The 15,631-nt window shown below is 41.5% G+C and overlaps 2 protein-coding genes across 2 annotated transcripts in view; one reads left to right on the top strand and one right to left on the bottom strand.

The window, feature by feature from the left end:
- Positions 1-8,356, top strand: part of SPTY2D1 (SPT2 chromatin protein domain containing 1) — a 28,473-nt gene extending 20,117 nt beyond the window's left edge. The window contains exons 4-6 of the mRNA XM_003919897.4: positions 2,317-2,491; positions 3,557-3,634; positions 5,686-8,356. Of these exons, the coding sequence (XP_003919946.1) occupies positions 2,317-2,491; positions 3,557-3,634; positions 5,686-5,779 (347 nt within the window). The 3' untranslated portion in view covers positions 5,780-8,356. The remainder of the gene's footprint in view (positions 1-2,316; positions 2,492-3,556; positions 3,635-5,685) is intronic.
- A 3,422-nt stretch (positions 8,357-11,778) lies between these two features.
- Positions 11,779-15,420, bottom strand: MISFA (mitochondrial sheath formation associated). Its single transcript, XM_074401929.1, has 3 exons — positions 15,352-15,420; positions 14,770-14,913; positions 11,779-11,829 (listed from the first exon to the last, which is right to left on the bottom strand). The coding sequence occupies exons 1-3, from the start codon at positions 15,418-15,420 to the stop codon at positions 11,779-11,781; spliced, it is 264 nt and encodes an 87-aa protein (XP_074258030.1).
- Between the last annotated feature and the right edge of the window lie 211 nt (positions 15,421-15,631).

The raw sequence follows: 15,631 nt of genomic DNA, 5'->3' as shown, positions 1-15,631 counted from the left end.
GATTATAGGCATGAGTCACCATTTCCTGCCAAGAGTTCCTTTAATGATCATGGCTTGGAAAGGTCTTTAGAAAGAGACTTGTCTAGGATCTCTGTGTTCACTCTTGAAACATCCCCAAGTGTGATAAACTTAGCTTTGTGATTTGTAAACATTCAGGGTGAATGTACATGACTTACATATATATGCTACGGTGGATGAATTAATGCACTTTTTCCTGAGGACTAAAGAGACCTGTCTTCAAGGATCAGAGTGTCATTGTTAGCTTTTTCAGCAGATATTTCTTGGGCACCCATTATGTGCCAGGAACTGTTTTTAGACTGTCCTTGTGTTTCTGCTCCTTATAGTGGCTAGTATCAAGGTCCTAAACACTGATCCTTCAGGAATCTACAGTCCCAACCTGTACCTTGGATCATTGGTGGCACCTGCTAGTTTCTAGGTCATAGTTGCTTCATGCTAATAGGCATTTATGAAAGCACTCATTAGGCACCATGGAGAATATAAAAGGGAACCAATGATTGAATTACTTGTTTTAAATTTCCTAGTTCAGCTAGATCATTGATTCTTTTTTGTTGTTGTTTTTGAGAAGGAGTCTTGCTCTGTCGCCCAGGCTGGAGCGTAGTAACATGATCTCCGCTCACTGCAACCTCTGCCTCCAGGGTTCAAGCAATTATCCTGCCTCAGCCTCCTGAGTAGCTGGGATTACAGGCACGCACCACTACACCCAGCTAATTTTTTGTATTTTTAGTACAGACGGGGTTTTACCCTGTTGGTCAGACTGGTCTTGAACTCCTGACCTTGTGATCCACCTGCCTCGACCTCCCAAAGTGCTGAGATTACAATTGTGAGCCACCACGCCTGGCCATCCATTGTATCTTTAGGAGGGCAATTTTACCCTCAAGGGGACTTTTGGCAATCATCACAACTAGGGTTGGGGGAATGCTACTGGCATCTACTGGATAGAGGCCAGGGATGCTGCTGACAGACAATGCGCAGGATAGCCCCCCAACAACAAATAATTATCTGGTCCTAAATGTCACGGAGCTAATGTTGAGAAACTCAGCTAGGATACAAGCCATGCACATTAAAAACAACTGTAGATTAACAAAAGAAGTGTCTATAATCAAAAACTAGAAAGTAGTTGTTCCCAGGTGGTAGGCTATTGATCAGTGCCTGTCTTCTGCAGTTTTTATGAGTCTTTTAGCAAAATGACAAAAATAAGGATAATGTAGTGAGTTTTTCCTACAGTCATACTTACTCAGTTTGAACAATATAATTCTGAGAATCATGATCAACTTTAAATTTTTAAATGAAATTGTGGTTATAGTAGATGGTAGTTGCTACTTTTGGTGTTTTGGCAAAAGTTAATGATTCTATGGAGGTTTGTAAATTGCATTTATTTTTAGAAATTTTACTGATCCTGGGCTGGGCACAGTGGCTCACACCTGTAATCGCAGCACTTTGGGAGGCCGGGGCAGGCAGATCATGAGGTCAGGAAATCGAGACCATCCTGGCTAACACGGTGAAACCCCATCTCTACTGAAAGTACAAAAAATTAGCCAGGTGTGGTGGCACGTGCCTGTAGTCCCAGCTACTCAGGAGGCTAAGGCAGGAGAATCGCTTGAACCCAGGAGGTGAAGGTTTTAGTGAGCCAGGATCACGCCACTTCTCCAGCCTGGGCGACAGAGCAAGACTCTGTCTCCAAAAAAAAAAAAAAAAAAAAAAATTTTTACTCATCTTGACCAGGCATGATGGCTCACACCTGTAATCCCAGCACTTTGCGAGGCCAAGGCAAGTTAATTACCTGAGGTCGGGAGTCCCAGACCAGCCTGACCAACATGGAGAAACCCCATTTCTACTGAAAATACAAAATTAGCCAGCCATGATGGCACATGACTATAATCCCAGCTACTTGGGAGGCTGAGGCAGAAGAATCGCTTGAACCTGGGAGGCAGAGGCAGAGGTTGCAATGAGCCTAGATCACACCATTTGCACTCCAGACTGGGCCACAAGAGCAAAACTCCCATCTCAAAAAAAAAAAAGAAAAAAATTTTACTCATCTTATACATTCAGAAATATTGGCACTACTAAGCTAGAACATTTAACAAGACATTTCTAGTAAGCGCTGGGATAAAACGGGAGTTCTGTTCCTTCTGGATACTATGACACAGCAAGGATGATGACTCCATGCTAAGGGCCAGCCCGCTTGCTCCGGTTTTTAAGGGCACCATCTTAATGATGGCTCACAATTTCAGTTTACATAGAACTCCACTGGAACTATTTTAAGTTTTAACATCCTTATAAATAATGGTTTCTTAGGTCCTCAAAGGCTTCCATTCCCTACTGGTTACAAAAGGCAGCGAGACTATGAAGAGGAAGATGACGACGATGACGAATATGACTCTGAAATGGAAGATTTTATCGAAGATGAAGGAGAGCCTCAGGAAGAAATATCCAAGCACATTAGAGAAATCTTTGGTTATGACCGAAAAAAGTAAGACTAAAGAAGATTCAGATAACTTTGACATACTTTTTTTATTTTGAATAATTCATGTCATGGTGGTAATAAACTAATAGTTGAGGCACTGAATACAATTCTTAATTAGGAACCTTTGGGTGATTATTATTTTAAATAAATTTTTAGCACTAAATATTTTATATTTAATTCAAAATAGTTTATGTAGTTATTTGCATGAAGACCAAAAAATAACCTTTTTAAATTGTTATCCTTTGTTTAGTGAGAATGAAGCAGTTTAGTGTAGTAGAAGTAGATTGGCTCTTGAAAGAACAAGACTTACGTTCTTGGTCAGTCTGTTAACCAATCTGCTTCAGTTTCCTTTGGTCTAAAGTCTTTTCCCACCTCATGTTGGTCATGAAGCTCAAATTAGATTATATATTAAATAATTTTCATATATACTGTAGTTTCCAATTTTAATATAAATTATCAAGTAAATGTAGGTGAGTGAGTTGAGGAAGCGTTGTAGGTTTGCTACCTTCATGAACATTAGCTTCAGAATAGTTGCCCTCTGAGGGTAATAAGGGCTTATCTAAAACTTCTCTTTACTTAAGAAACCTACCTCAATCCATCCTCCACTCCTCTCACTCTCTGCCAAGTAAGGAGTAATTCTTTTTTTTTTTTTTTTTTGGAGATGGAGTTTCGCTCTTGTTACCCAGGCTGGAGTGCAATGGCGCGATCTCGGCTCACCGCAACCTCCGCCTCCTGGGTTCAGGCAATTCTCCTGCCTCAGCCTCCTGAGTAGCTGGGATTACAGGCACACGCCACCATGCCCAGCTAATTTTTTGTATTTTTAGTAGAGACGGGGTTTCACCATGTTGACCAGGATGGTCTCGATCTCTTGACCTCGTGATCCGCCCGCCTCGGCCTCCCAAAGTGCTGGGATTACAGGCTTGAGCCACCGCGCCCGGCCAGTAAGGAGTAATTCTAAATGTGTGCCTGATTTAGTTTTAAAGGAGTTACTGATTTTTTAAATGAGAGGATGTAGTTTCTTTAGAAAATTAAAGTTTTGTTCTCTTTATCATTTTGATTTCCTCTTATCAGATACAAAGATGAAAGTGATTATGCCTTACGTTACATGGAAAGTAGTTGGAAAGAGCAGCAGAAGGAAGAAGCAAAGAGGTAAACATAAAATTTAACACACTTGTGCTAAAAATTTCCTTCTGCTTATTGCTACAGTTGTACCATTGGGAACTGGGGCTTTGGGCCACAGAATTCTGGATTCCTCTCCTGTTACTAGCTGTAGGGCCTTAAGACAAATTCCTTAGCAGTTCTATTTTTACACTGATTTTTGTTTTTATGGGTTTTTTTTTGGGAGGGGGGGAGTTTTTTTTGTTTTGTTTTGTTTTGTTTTTGAGGCAGTTTCTCTCTGACACGCAGGATGGAGTGCAATGGCATGATCTTGGTTCACTGCAACCTCCACCTCCGGTTTAAGCAATTTCTCCTGCCTCAGCCTCCCAAGTAGCTGGGATTACAGGCGCCCACCACCATGCCCAGCTAATTTTTTTTTTTTTTGTAGAGACGGGGTTTCACCATGTTGGCCAGGCTGGTTTTGAACTCCTGACTTCAGATGATCCTCCTGCCTCGGCCTCCCAGGGATTACAGGCGTGGGCTATTGCGCTCGGCTGTTTTTTTGTTTTTTAACAGAGATGGGGGTCTCACTATGTTGACCAGGCTAGTCTCAAATTCCTGGCCTCAAGTGATCTTCCCATCTCAGCCTCCCCAAGTGCTGAGATTACAGGCATGAGCCATTGCACTGGACCATCACTGTTTGTTTGTTTTGTTTTTAAGAGATGGGGTCTTGTTTTATTATCCAGGCTGGTCCCAAAGTCCTGGGCTCAAGCAATCCTCCTGCCTTGGGTTCCCAAAGTGTTGGGATTATAGGTGTAAGCCACCACGCCCAGCCTATTCTCTTCTGTAAAATAAGAATATACTGTTTTACTCATTTAAGTATTATGAGGATTAAGACATGTGTACAAGGTGCCTAGTACAGTGCCCCACATGTTTAGGTACACAGTAAATGTTAGATGCTTCCCCTAATCCTGTTGTAGCAAATTCTTGCTGTTCTTTCTGCATCAGACACATCTCAGTCTTGGTAACCTGTAGCATTGCTGACCTCAGGGATGTAGGTATATTAGATGTCCTCTGATTTCTGTTTGATAATATTCTTCATTAGTAAAAAGTAATTAGTTTGTTTATAGTATTTTATTTTATTTTATTTATTTTTTTGAGATAGGGTCTTGCTCTGTCACTCATGCTGGAGTGCAGTGGCATGATCTTGACTCACTGCGACCTCTGCCTCCTGGGTTCAAGCAATTCTCCTGCCTCAGCCTCCCAAGTAGCTAGGATTACAGGCGTGTGCCACCACACCTGGCTAATTTTTGTATTTTTAGTAGAGACGGGATTTCATCATGTTGACCAGACTGTTTTGTTTGTTTGTTTTAAGAGACAAGGTCTTGCTCTGTGGCCCAGGCTGGAGTACGGTGGCACAGTCTCCTCTCACTGCAACCTCTGCCTCCTGGGTTCAAGCAATTCTTCTGCCTCAGCTTCCCAAGTAGCTGGGATTACAGGTGTGTGCCACCACACCCAGCTAATTTTTGTATTTTTCAGTAGAGACGGGGTTTCACTATATGTTGGCCAGGATGGTTTCAAACTCCTGACCTCAGGTGATCCGTCTGCCTCGGCCTCCCAAAGTGTTGGGATTACAGGCCTGAGCTACCGTGCCTGGCCATAGTATTAATTATTATAGGTAAATAATTCACCTCAGTGTCAAGCCAGAGAATACTAAACCTTTTTCTCTCTCTTGCCCTTCCTCCCATCAGCTAGATAAAATTTCAAACTAAAGTGTTGGAAAAGAACAAAAATAGAATGTTAGTTAATGAATAAATACTTCTTGCTGTTTAGTTTTTAAAGCTTTTGAGATAAACTTGTATTTTATTATTTTAATGGAAATATTAAAGTTTTTGGGGTGAGTTCTTTTTCCCAATACAATTTGCTTCTGTGGCCCCTGGTAAAAAATATCCCTACTAGTTTGTTTTCAGAGATAAAGCCTTGAGGCATTTTGAGAGCATCAGCACAATCCATATGAGCTCCCAGTTGGAAATTTCATTCTTTTTAAGGAAAGTGATAATCTCATGTATATTGACAAATACTCTTTAAAAATTCTTTGGCAGCTTAAGACTAGGTATGCAAGAGGACTTAGAGGAAATGAGACGGGAAGAAGAAGAAATGCAACGTCGAAGGGCCAAGAAGCTGAAGAGGCGTTAGCAGCTGCTTTTATTTTTGTGAAATTCTCTGCTGCAAGGATTTCCTGCCTTCAGACTGAAGCCTCCTTATCATTTTAGATTTATACTTGGGTACTCAAGGAGAAGGAATGCATACTGTCATTTGCAGGCTGTCATTTGAGCATAAAATATTTTCAGATATTTTCCAGGGTGAAATCTGTAATGCAGATGTTATAATGCCCACTTGTGCTCTTATGAAGTTAACTGTTCACAGATGCCAGCCTTGATCCTGATGAGCTATGCACTCTAGTGTGGGGCCACTCACCAGTCAGCCAATCTTTTATTGTTCCTTTGCTACTTTGAAAGGGAAAAAAAAGGTTGTCTCTTGACTTCTGTAATTTTTCTGCTAATCTGTGAGTAGGGTACTGCCCTGCTCCCAATCAAACTTAGTCTTTTTATGAGAAACCTGGACCTTCCATGAATGTTGCCAGCAATAAAGTGACTTGTCCTAATCTATGGATTGAGAACTTGAAAATGTAGAGTAGGATTTATAACTAACTTATGGATGTCATCCTGTGACTTTGAAGTACAAAGTAGAATAAATTATATTCTGTATTATTCATGGATTGGATGCTGAGCATTCTTACTCATTAATTTAAGTGGTTAGAAATTAATGAAAAAATTTTCAAGTTAAAATACAGGTTATAACAGTATAATATTCTTTTCTAAGTTTTCCTTTCAGTTATGTTGGCTTCAGTGTAAGATAGACAAGGTCACTGTGCTGATTGATTTTTTTATCTAAAAAAATCATTTTTATATTGAAGAAAAAATATTTTATTCAAACATGAGATTTGAAAGAGTAATAGTTTATAAAATAAGGAAGTAACATGTGAGGCTCCCCACTCCCCTCCCCCATCATAAAGATATTTTGAAATCCCAAGGTGCCCCCATACCTCTTGACATTAATGACTTTTCATTTTTAGCTTGAATTTGTTAGCAAATATTAAAGGCAGAAAACCAAAAACTAAATTTATGGTTATCGAGAGCACCATCTTCTCTTTTTGCCCATATGCACTTTGATTTCAAACTATGCACTGTGAAGAGATTTTTTTCCCCCGGGGTAGGAAGGGATGTTCCCTGTTACCAGTATTTTACTGAGCTGTGGAAATTCCTTTTTACCCTTTTAAAGTCATAAATACAGACTTGATATCCCTTAAGCTTCAAGTCCAAGCAGTTCCAATCAGGGTGACTTAGGATGAGGCTGGAAGGAAGCCAAGTCCCAAGAACTGTCTGCAACAGAAAATGAGATGTGGTGCTAGAGAGCATTTGTCCTTGACTGTAAGTATGAAGGCTTGGGGGAAGTGAGACATCAGCTTGTACGATAGTTCTACAATAAATGTTCTGGCTAATTTAAGCCATTGTATGGTAGAGATTAGGAAGAGGGATTGTCCTACAACAGGCCCTTACACTTCAGCAGGCCAAATGTTTTGGTTTATTTCTTTTTATCCATAAAGTCTTTATTCTTCAATTTTGGGTATTACAGATTACCATTGTTAGCCTTCCTTAATGGGACCATATGAGCCAGTCTTTTTTTTTTTTTTGAGACGGAGTTTCACTCTTGTTACCCAGGCTGGAGTACAATGGCGCGATCTCGGCTCACCGCAACCTCCACCTCCTGGGTTCAGGCAATTCTCCTGCCTCAGCCTCCTGAGTAGCTGGGATTACAGGCACGTGCCACCATGCCCAGCTAATTTTTATTTTTAGTAGAGACGGGGTTTCATCATGTTGACCAGGATGGGCTTGATCTCTTGACCTCGTGATCCACCCGCCTCGGCCTCCCAAAGTGCTGGGATTACAGAGCCAGTCTTTTAAGACTGACTCATTTTGAATTGAGTTTCAAACTTTCAAAATGCAAAGATTTAATTTTTAAATTGAATCCCATGAAAGGTGTCTTCATCACTAGGAATAACACCCTTCGTAACTATGTATAGAACTGTCACACTGGTAGCAGCAAGTCCTATTGATTTCATCTCACCCATCTCAAATACCTTCAGTGAAATTGATTTAAGGGTAGTGTGATGTCCCATGTAATAAAACAGGCTTAGAACATCAGTTCCTCTGCTGCCATGTATGTGCTTTTATTCCCCCTTCAAAATTTTTTTCTTGGATATATATTTTTTTCAACATTCAGACTCTGAAATCTGTCATTACAATCAAGTGCTTGTCACAGCTGAAAGATTTTTGGTGGCTTAAAGTATACTAGCAGTAAATTTATGATATGGTACAGTTATTTGTACAGAAAGGCACCATTGTGTTAGAACACATTTCCAGAACTTAGTAGGAAGAATCAGGTTTTAACCTTACGTGTCTGTTACTTCTGAGTGCATTTCTATAATACAAATGTTGATTTGCATCAACATTATAAAAGAGCACTTCTGTGGCTCATTTAAAAGGAAAAAAAAAGGTTAAGTCTTTTAAATTTTGGCCTTGCTTCCAAATCCTGTCTTCCATGTTATTCTTCTGCACTTCCTGACCATTCTTAACAAAAAGCTCACAAACCTTTGAAGAAACTGGAGTAAACTGTTATTTCATTAAGGTTTACAAATTAAATGCTTGAGTTTTAATGTAGTCTCTACTGTTTTGATTTTCAGATTTTCTTAATTCAACATTTGAAGATGTGCCTTTTGGGTAATGTTAATCACGAATGTAGTAATATTTCATGATTGTAATAATGTTACATGATCATGGGTACAGCATTCTCTAACAAATGATGTGAAAGGAAAGGAGTTTTCATAAAACTCATGGCTCTGATTGCACAGTCCCACTTGCTTTTGACATTGCTGTGTCAAAGCAAAGGGCACTTCTTTTAAGGCTACTTTCAGAACTCTGTATTTTCTCTAAACTATAAATGCAGTTACGTCCAGTTGGAGGCCAGGGTACCACATGTCTCAGGCAGCCTTATGTGTGTGCCATGAAAAGGTTGAAAGACTGTTAACAAAAAAGTCTGGCCGGGTGTGGTGGCTCACACCTATAATCCCAGCGCTTTGGGAGGCCGAGGCGGGTGGATCACTTAAGACCAGGAGTTTGAGACCAGCCTGGCCAACATGATAAGACCCCGTCTCTACTAAAAATACAAAAAATTAGCCAGGCATGGTGGCGCATGCCTGTAATCCCAGCTACTGGGGAGGCTAAGGTGGGAGAATCGCTTGAACCCAGGAGGTAGAGGTTGCAGTGAGCCAAGATAGCACCACTGTACTCCAGCCTGGGTGACAGAGCAAGACTCCATCTCAAAAAGAAAAAAAAAAGTCTGTGGGAACTCTCAAATTTTCATTTTTAATGTAATCCCCAAGATTTTCTCCAAGAAATAAATTGTTCTTTTATATTTTATAACTTAAAAGCAGCTATTAGTAAATTTCTGAGAGATAGCCGGAGACCAAAACATGTTTGGAGAGAGAATAAATATATGAAGAGAGACTGGTTGTTTTATTTTCAATGTGCTGAATATATTAGACTACTATTTATTTTCTGAGTGGATGTGATTAAATATTCAGGCATTTAGTGTATGATTAAGAGTGAGATAGAGATTTCTTTGGCATTATTAAATCCATCCTGTCTTTTACATAATGGACAAATCAAGTTAAAAAAATTTTAGATAGCTTAGCTTGTTTTCTGGTGCTGTTTGACCTGCAAGAGAACATACTTTTGCATATACAGGTGAAAGTTTTGCAATTTATGTATACAAGAAATTGTAGGCATTAAAATATTTTATTGATATTTTTGCTGGTTTGCATTTATTGATCAAAACTTTGAGATATTTATCTCATCACCCTGAACATTTTTCCAGCTAGAAACCTCGGTATACTTGTCACACTTCAGAGATAGGGTTTGCCTCTTGCACACACTCCTCTGTTTACGCTCCCTTACCCATTCATGCCTGCACGATCATGATTGTGCTTTTCTCCCCCTACCAGCTTAAGAGAACTGTTCTGCTCTCAGACATCCATGTTAAGAGAACTGTTAGGTGGTCAAAGCAATGGAATCTAGTTTAGTGGCTCAAGCTTTGGAAGTTTACTCAAATGGAGGGAGGACACAGAGCTGGGTATATGGTTCCTCTTGTCAAAATGAGCATCGTCCTATCTCTTATGATAACAGCTTGAGATGCCTGAGAAGAAGAGTCCTTAGAAATGTATATGAGGCAGGCTGAGCACAGGGGCTCACATCTGTAATTTCAGCACTTTGGGAGGAGGAGGCAGGTGGACCACTTGAGGCCAGGAATTCAAAACCAGTCTGGCCAACATGGCAAAACCCCGTCTCTACTAAAAATACAAAAATGTGGCGTGCACTGTAATCCCAGCCGCTCAGGGGGCTGAGGCATGAGAATCGCTTGAACCTGGGAGGTGGAGTTGTAGTGAGCCGAGATTGTGCCACTTCACTCTATCCTGGGTGACAGAACAAGACTGTTTTTAAAAAAAAAAAAAAAAGTATGAGGCAAATGAGCACAGCCAGAGGACACAGGTACTTAACTCACTGGAATGGGTTGAATCGAAATCATGTAAAAAAGTAGAAGATACTAGCATCCTAGATTCAGAAATTACTAAAGTTTTGCTTACAGATTTTGAATTTGTTTTCTTTCCATTAAAAAAAAAGGATAATCCATTCATTGCAAAGAGCTACTTACAAATTGTTCAGCAAACATCCCAAATGACAAAATGTTTTCTATGTAAACAAAAGATCTACTTTGCTGGAAAAGATACACTTCTCTTGAATTTTGGAACTCTATCAGTCATGCTCAGAATGGGTACAGTTCCATACTGTTTTTAAAGTATTTACTCCTATTAAGTCTCTCTCAGGCTCCTATCTTTCAGTAGTCATGAAAAAGAAAAAGGATTATCAGGCAACTTCCTGGGTTTCCTTTTTTCTTCACTTTTTAAAAATATGGAGTCTTGCACTGTCACCCAAGCTGGAGTGCAGTGGTGCGATCTTGGCTCACTGCAACCTCTGCCTCCCTGGTTCAAGCGATTCTCCTGCCTCAGCTTCTTGAGTAGCTGAGATTACAGGTGACTGCCACCATGCCCGGCTAATTTTTTTTCTAGTTTTACTAGAGACGGGATTTTACCATTGGCTAGACTGGTCTAGAACTTCTGGCCTCAAGTGATCCACCCGCCTCAGCCTCCCAAAGTGCTGGAATTACAGGTGTGAGATGCCCAGCCTAACTTACTGGATTTTCAGGTGAGGGAGATATTTAAACAGCAAGATCTTAGATATCCCAGAGTCTCTTGTTTGGCTCTTTTCCTTGGCACACGAAAGTGTGAAGGGAGAAGCCCTAGATCTTAATTGACTCTGCAGCCCAGGGCTGTGTGTGTTGGCAAGATAGATATGACCCTCAACTTCATTTCTGCCATTTTGTAAGATGAGGCTAATACTCAGCTTCAGAAGATTATTTTTAAGGATTAAGATAATTATACTTTAGTATCTAACCCCAACATTAAAAATGAGGTTCTGTTCCCACATGGTATAAGCTTCGGGTTCTTTTTCTTTTGAGACTGAGTCTCATTCTGTCGCTGGGCTGGAGTGCAGTGGCCCAATCTCAGCTCACTGCAACCTGCCTCAGCCTTCCCAGTAGCTGGGACTACATGTCACCACATGTAGTGCGGTGGCTAATTTCTTGTATTTTTATTAGAGGTGGGGATCACCTGACCCTAAATGATCCACCTGCCTTGGCTTCCCAAAGTGCTGGGATTACAGCACTTTGTAATCTGTCTCACCTCTCAGAGGTGCTGATCCTGGTTGCAAGGGATTACAGGTGAGAGCCACCGTGCCCAGCTGAACTAGGTATCTTAATGCCAGTCTTAGAGACCATGTAGCAAAAGGACCCACCTGCATCCCATCCACTCAACTGTCTCTGTTACAAGCTAACAGAATACTAAGTCTTCATTCATCTTAAAAAGTGCGATAACTTCTTAACATAAACTATGACAAAATAATGTGCAATTACTTTATGCGAAACCAACAACAGGAACTGTACAGCTGGTCAGGTGAGCTTCAGAGCTGCATTAGTTCACCAGGATCATCCTTGCTTACTTCCACTGGGGTCTGTGGGGGAAAAAAAGGTATGTCATGTGGGTCTAGTGGTTGCTAGTGTGGGGCTGAGGCATTTGGCCTCCAAGCCAAGGACAGCAGGGAAGCCACCTCCAATTCTGTCTCACCTCTCAGAGGTGCTGATCCTGGTTGCAAGGGGACCTCAGCACTGGGGAGTGACAAGAGGCAGAGAAAAGACAGAAGTTCCAAGGTCTAACAGGAGGAGAGGGGAGAGAGACATCTGCCACCAGAACCCTTTTACAAACTAGTGGTTACTTGTGGGAGAGCGAAGTTTGGATTTCTGAAGTGGACTGATCCCTAGGAAATGTCATCAAAGACTGGGCATAGAAAACGTCCATAAGGACAACAGAGACAAGGTTTCCCAACTTCAGAAAACTTTGACTCTGGGCCTTAAAGATCATGTGAAAGAAAATGGGAACTCTCCCAACTCTGACTGTGAATAATAATACAAGTAGAAGCTACCGTAACTTAAAAAAAATTAAAGTGTTTGTTTCTAATATTACTAAAGTTGGATTTTCATGCTGAGTTTGTTTCTGGGGATGAGAATACATTTCAAAGTAAGAATAGAGAACAAGGTTGAAGGTACACTTACCCCTCCTGGGGGGTATTTATATCCCTTCCACATGGTTCCTGCAATGAGAAGCATCCATAAAACAACAATCATCGTGAGGCTGCTTTCTTAGCTGGTGGTGTGCCCAAGAAGAAAGTACTTCTGGAAGGTGCAGTGTTCTATTCCCTGAGTCTTAGGAATTGGGCTGTCTTTCTTAGACACCAGATGGTTGTTGGCCCAGCATGGCAGCTCCTCACTAAGGAGCTTCGTGGCCTAGTCTGAACTGAAGTGGTTCCTCATGGCCATTTAGCAGGGCAGAGCTCAGACACCAATTATGACATCAGCTCCTGCGACCTTGGCAACCCAGTCAGCATGAACAGCTATGGGATGGTTGGCCAGGATGCCAGGTGCATTGTGCTAAAGAAAATTTATCAAAAGGGCCCTGTGCTCTGGTGTATCTGTGATTTGGATCTAGCTGGCATCACACTCATTAACTCATTACCTGCCAATATGTTCAACTATTGGCTTTGTGCGATCAGATGCTATGCAAAAGTAAAAAAGCCTGGATTCATTAAGAGAATTAGCTGGCTAGGTATGCCATGCACAATTAACTTCACATGCTATTGTTAGGCTGTTTAAAAAAGATATCTTGCACTTTATAAAATGGCAGTTAAACTCTTATCATGTAGGGTGAGCCTATTTACAACTTTCCTGAGAAGGGAAGAGAAGGAAAATGGGCTTGTCTGTATACTCATTTTGCAGCTGGAGAAACTGAGGCACAGAATAGTTTAAGTGGTCTGGTCAGGACTGCCACCAACTTCTGACTGCTTTGAGCTAATGTGTTCACAGAAATCCCCGGGTAGATGGAGATTTTTTAAAAAACCAACCATCATGTCCCGCTGTTAGTATACCTGGGGCTGGGGCTGGGGCTGGGGCTGGGGCTGGGGCTGGGGCTGAACACCCCTAACTTCTGGAGTAGTTTCCAAAAAACCTGCTCCTGTAATCAGTATATTATTAATACTCTCCTGGCTGGGAGTGGTGGCTCACACCTGTAATCCCAGCACTTTGGGAGGCCGAGGCAGGTCTATCACAAGGTCAGGAGTTCAGGACCAGCCTGACCAACATGGTAAAACCCCATCTCTACTAAAAATACAACAACAACAAAAAATTAGCTGAGCATGATGGCACACACCCATAATGCCAGCTACTCAGGAGGCTGAGGCAGGAGAATCGCTTGAACCCTGGAGGCGGAGGTTGCAGTGAGCCAAGATCGTGCCACTACACTCCAGCCTGGGCAACGGACCAAGACTCTGTCTCAAAAAAACAAAACAAACAAACAAACAAACAAAACCTCTCTGAGTTAAGTTACTCTAACAATAGGAACAGCTCTAAAAAACAGGTCTGAATGAAATGGGGTGAAATGTAAGAAACCCAGGAGATGGTCTGCTAAAAGGGGTAATGCCACTGGTGTTTCCTGTAGGCAGGCTGGCACAGTGGAATGAGTATGAGAAGCTACTAAGTCCAGAGTCGAGAAGGTGGGATGTGAAGGTGTGCTTGCATCCCACCTTCACCAGTGAGCTGGCTTGTGTGGCCTTGGGTAAATAGTAGAGGTCACTGTTCCCAGTAAATCTTTGTTGACTGGCTCATTATTTGTTAGTTGTTAAGTTAGTATTTTACTAAATGCTAATTTTTGAGCTTTGCATTAAATGCTTTACATTAATTTTCAAATATAATCTTCACAAAAATAGTAAGATACTCAGATTATCTCCTGTTATACAGAAGAAACTTTGAAACTGAGGTTCAAATAAATTAAAGTTTCCCAAGATCACATAGCTAGTAAGTTGCAAAGTTAGGACTCAAACTCAAGTTCAATGTGAACTCCAGTTTCGGGATCTGCCAAAGGGACATTAAAAATTCTGGTCCTGGCAAGGCATGGTGGCTCATGCCTATAATCCCAGCACTCTGGGAGACTGAGGTGGGAGGACCACTTGAGTATGGGAGTTCAAGACTAGCCTGAGCAACATAGTGAGACCCTGTCTCCACACACAAAAAATTTTTTTTAATTAGCCAGACTTGGTGGCATGTGCCTGAGTACCAGCTACTCAGGAAGCTGGGGTGGGAGCACTGCTTGCACCTCACCAGCCTGGGAGACAGAGCAAGACCTGTCTCAGGAAAAAAGAAAAAAAAAAAAAAAGAATGCTATTAATAGTATATTACAGCGTTGTGAGGAGAAAAAAATAATAGTCTTCAAAAACAACACCTATGAGACATGGTTATTAACAGAAAACTCTGGCCTGCTGTCCTCAGCGGTACTCACCAAATCATTTCCATTTCCACAGTTTATTATATTTTCCAGAGGAATAAACTATATTTCAGGGTGCTACCAAGTATTCTCGAAAGGGAGGAATCCAGCCCACCAGACCTGACCACCCACTTACTTGCAGCAGAGTTTCATCTAAAGCCTGCCTCCTCAGCTCTGTCTTGCTCTCCTGAACAGGCCACCTCTCCTTCCACTTCAGAGTTGGAGGCTGAATCAGAAAGAAAATTCGAGGACAGAGATGGCTCTACTCATTGGCCCAGTAGGTAACCGCCTCTCTGTGGTTACTACAAGGGCTGCTAAAAGGTTCCACCAATCCCTACTGTTCCCCTTCCTGCCAACAACCACTGAGCCACTTGCTCTGAAATCCACGAGTCAAATATGGTCTCCAGCAGACCCCTTGCAAATTCCACAGTGCCTTGAAACAAGTGCAGCTATATATGCAAGACAGTGGGGAAAAAGACGAAAAAGGATGTCTCCAGTGGGATGGGAAAGGCCTGGGAAATTAACTTTGTTCCCATCACATTCTGACTTCCAGTTAGTGGTGAGATCTCAACTATCTTTCCCATTTGGTCAGAAAACCAAGAAAGGAAGATGAGCCAGCACCAGGACTGACCACTAGGGATTTACAGGCCAAGCTGTTACTTACCATTAATTCTGGAAACGTGCCCATGTAACATGCAAGTCCAACGAAAAGCATCCAGCCAAGCACAATCATGATCAAAAGGAAAACAATTTCTAAGATACAACTGCACAGTGAAAGACTATTCACCAAGATCTTGGCAAAGGAATGTGTTCATGAAACCTTCAGTTGGTAGGGGTCTCGCATGTCTGTTTGAGTCCTTGGCTCCAAAGGATCCACAGCTCCCTAGTGAAGAAGTTGAAGTCTAGTAGGGCATTGTGACATCACTGGTCATATGGACCACACT

Source organism: Saimiri boliviensis, chromosome 6 (genome assembly GCF_048565385.1).
Source record: "Saimiri boliviensis isolate mSaiBol1 chromosome 6, mSaiBol1.pri, whole genome shotgun sequence".
In the NCBI taxonomy this organism is placed as follows: Eukaryota; Metazoa; Chordata; class Mammalia; order Primates; family Cebidae; genus Saimiri; species Saimiri boliviensis.
Note: the sequence above shows the minus strand (reverse complement) of the source record. Positions and strands in the feature narration are given on the sequence as shown.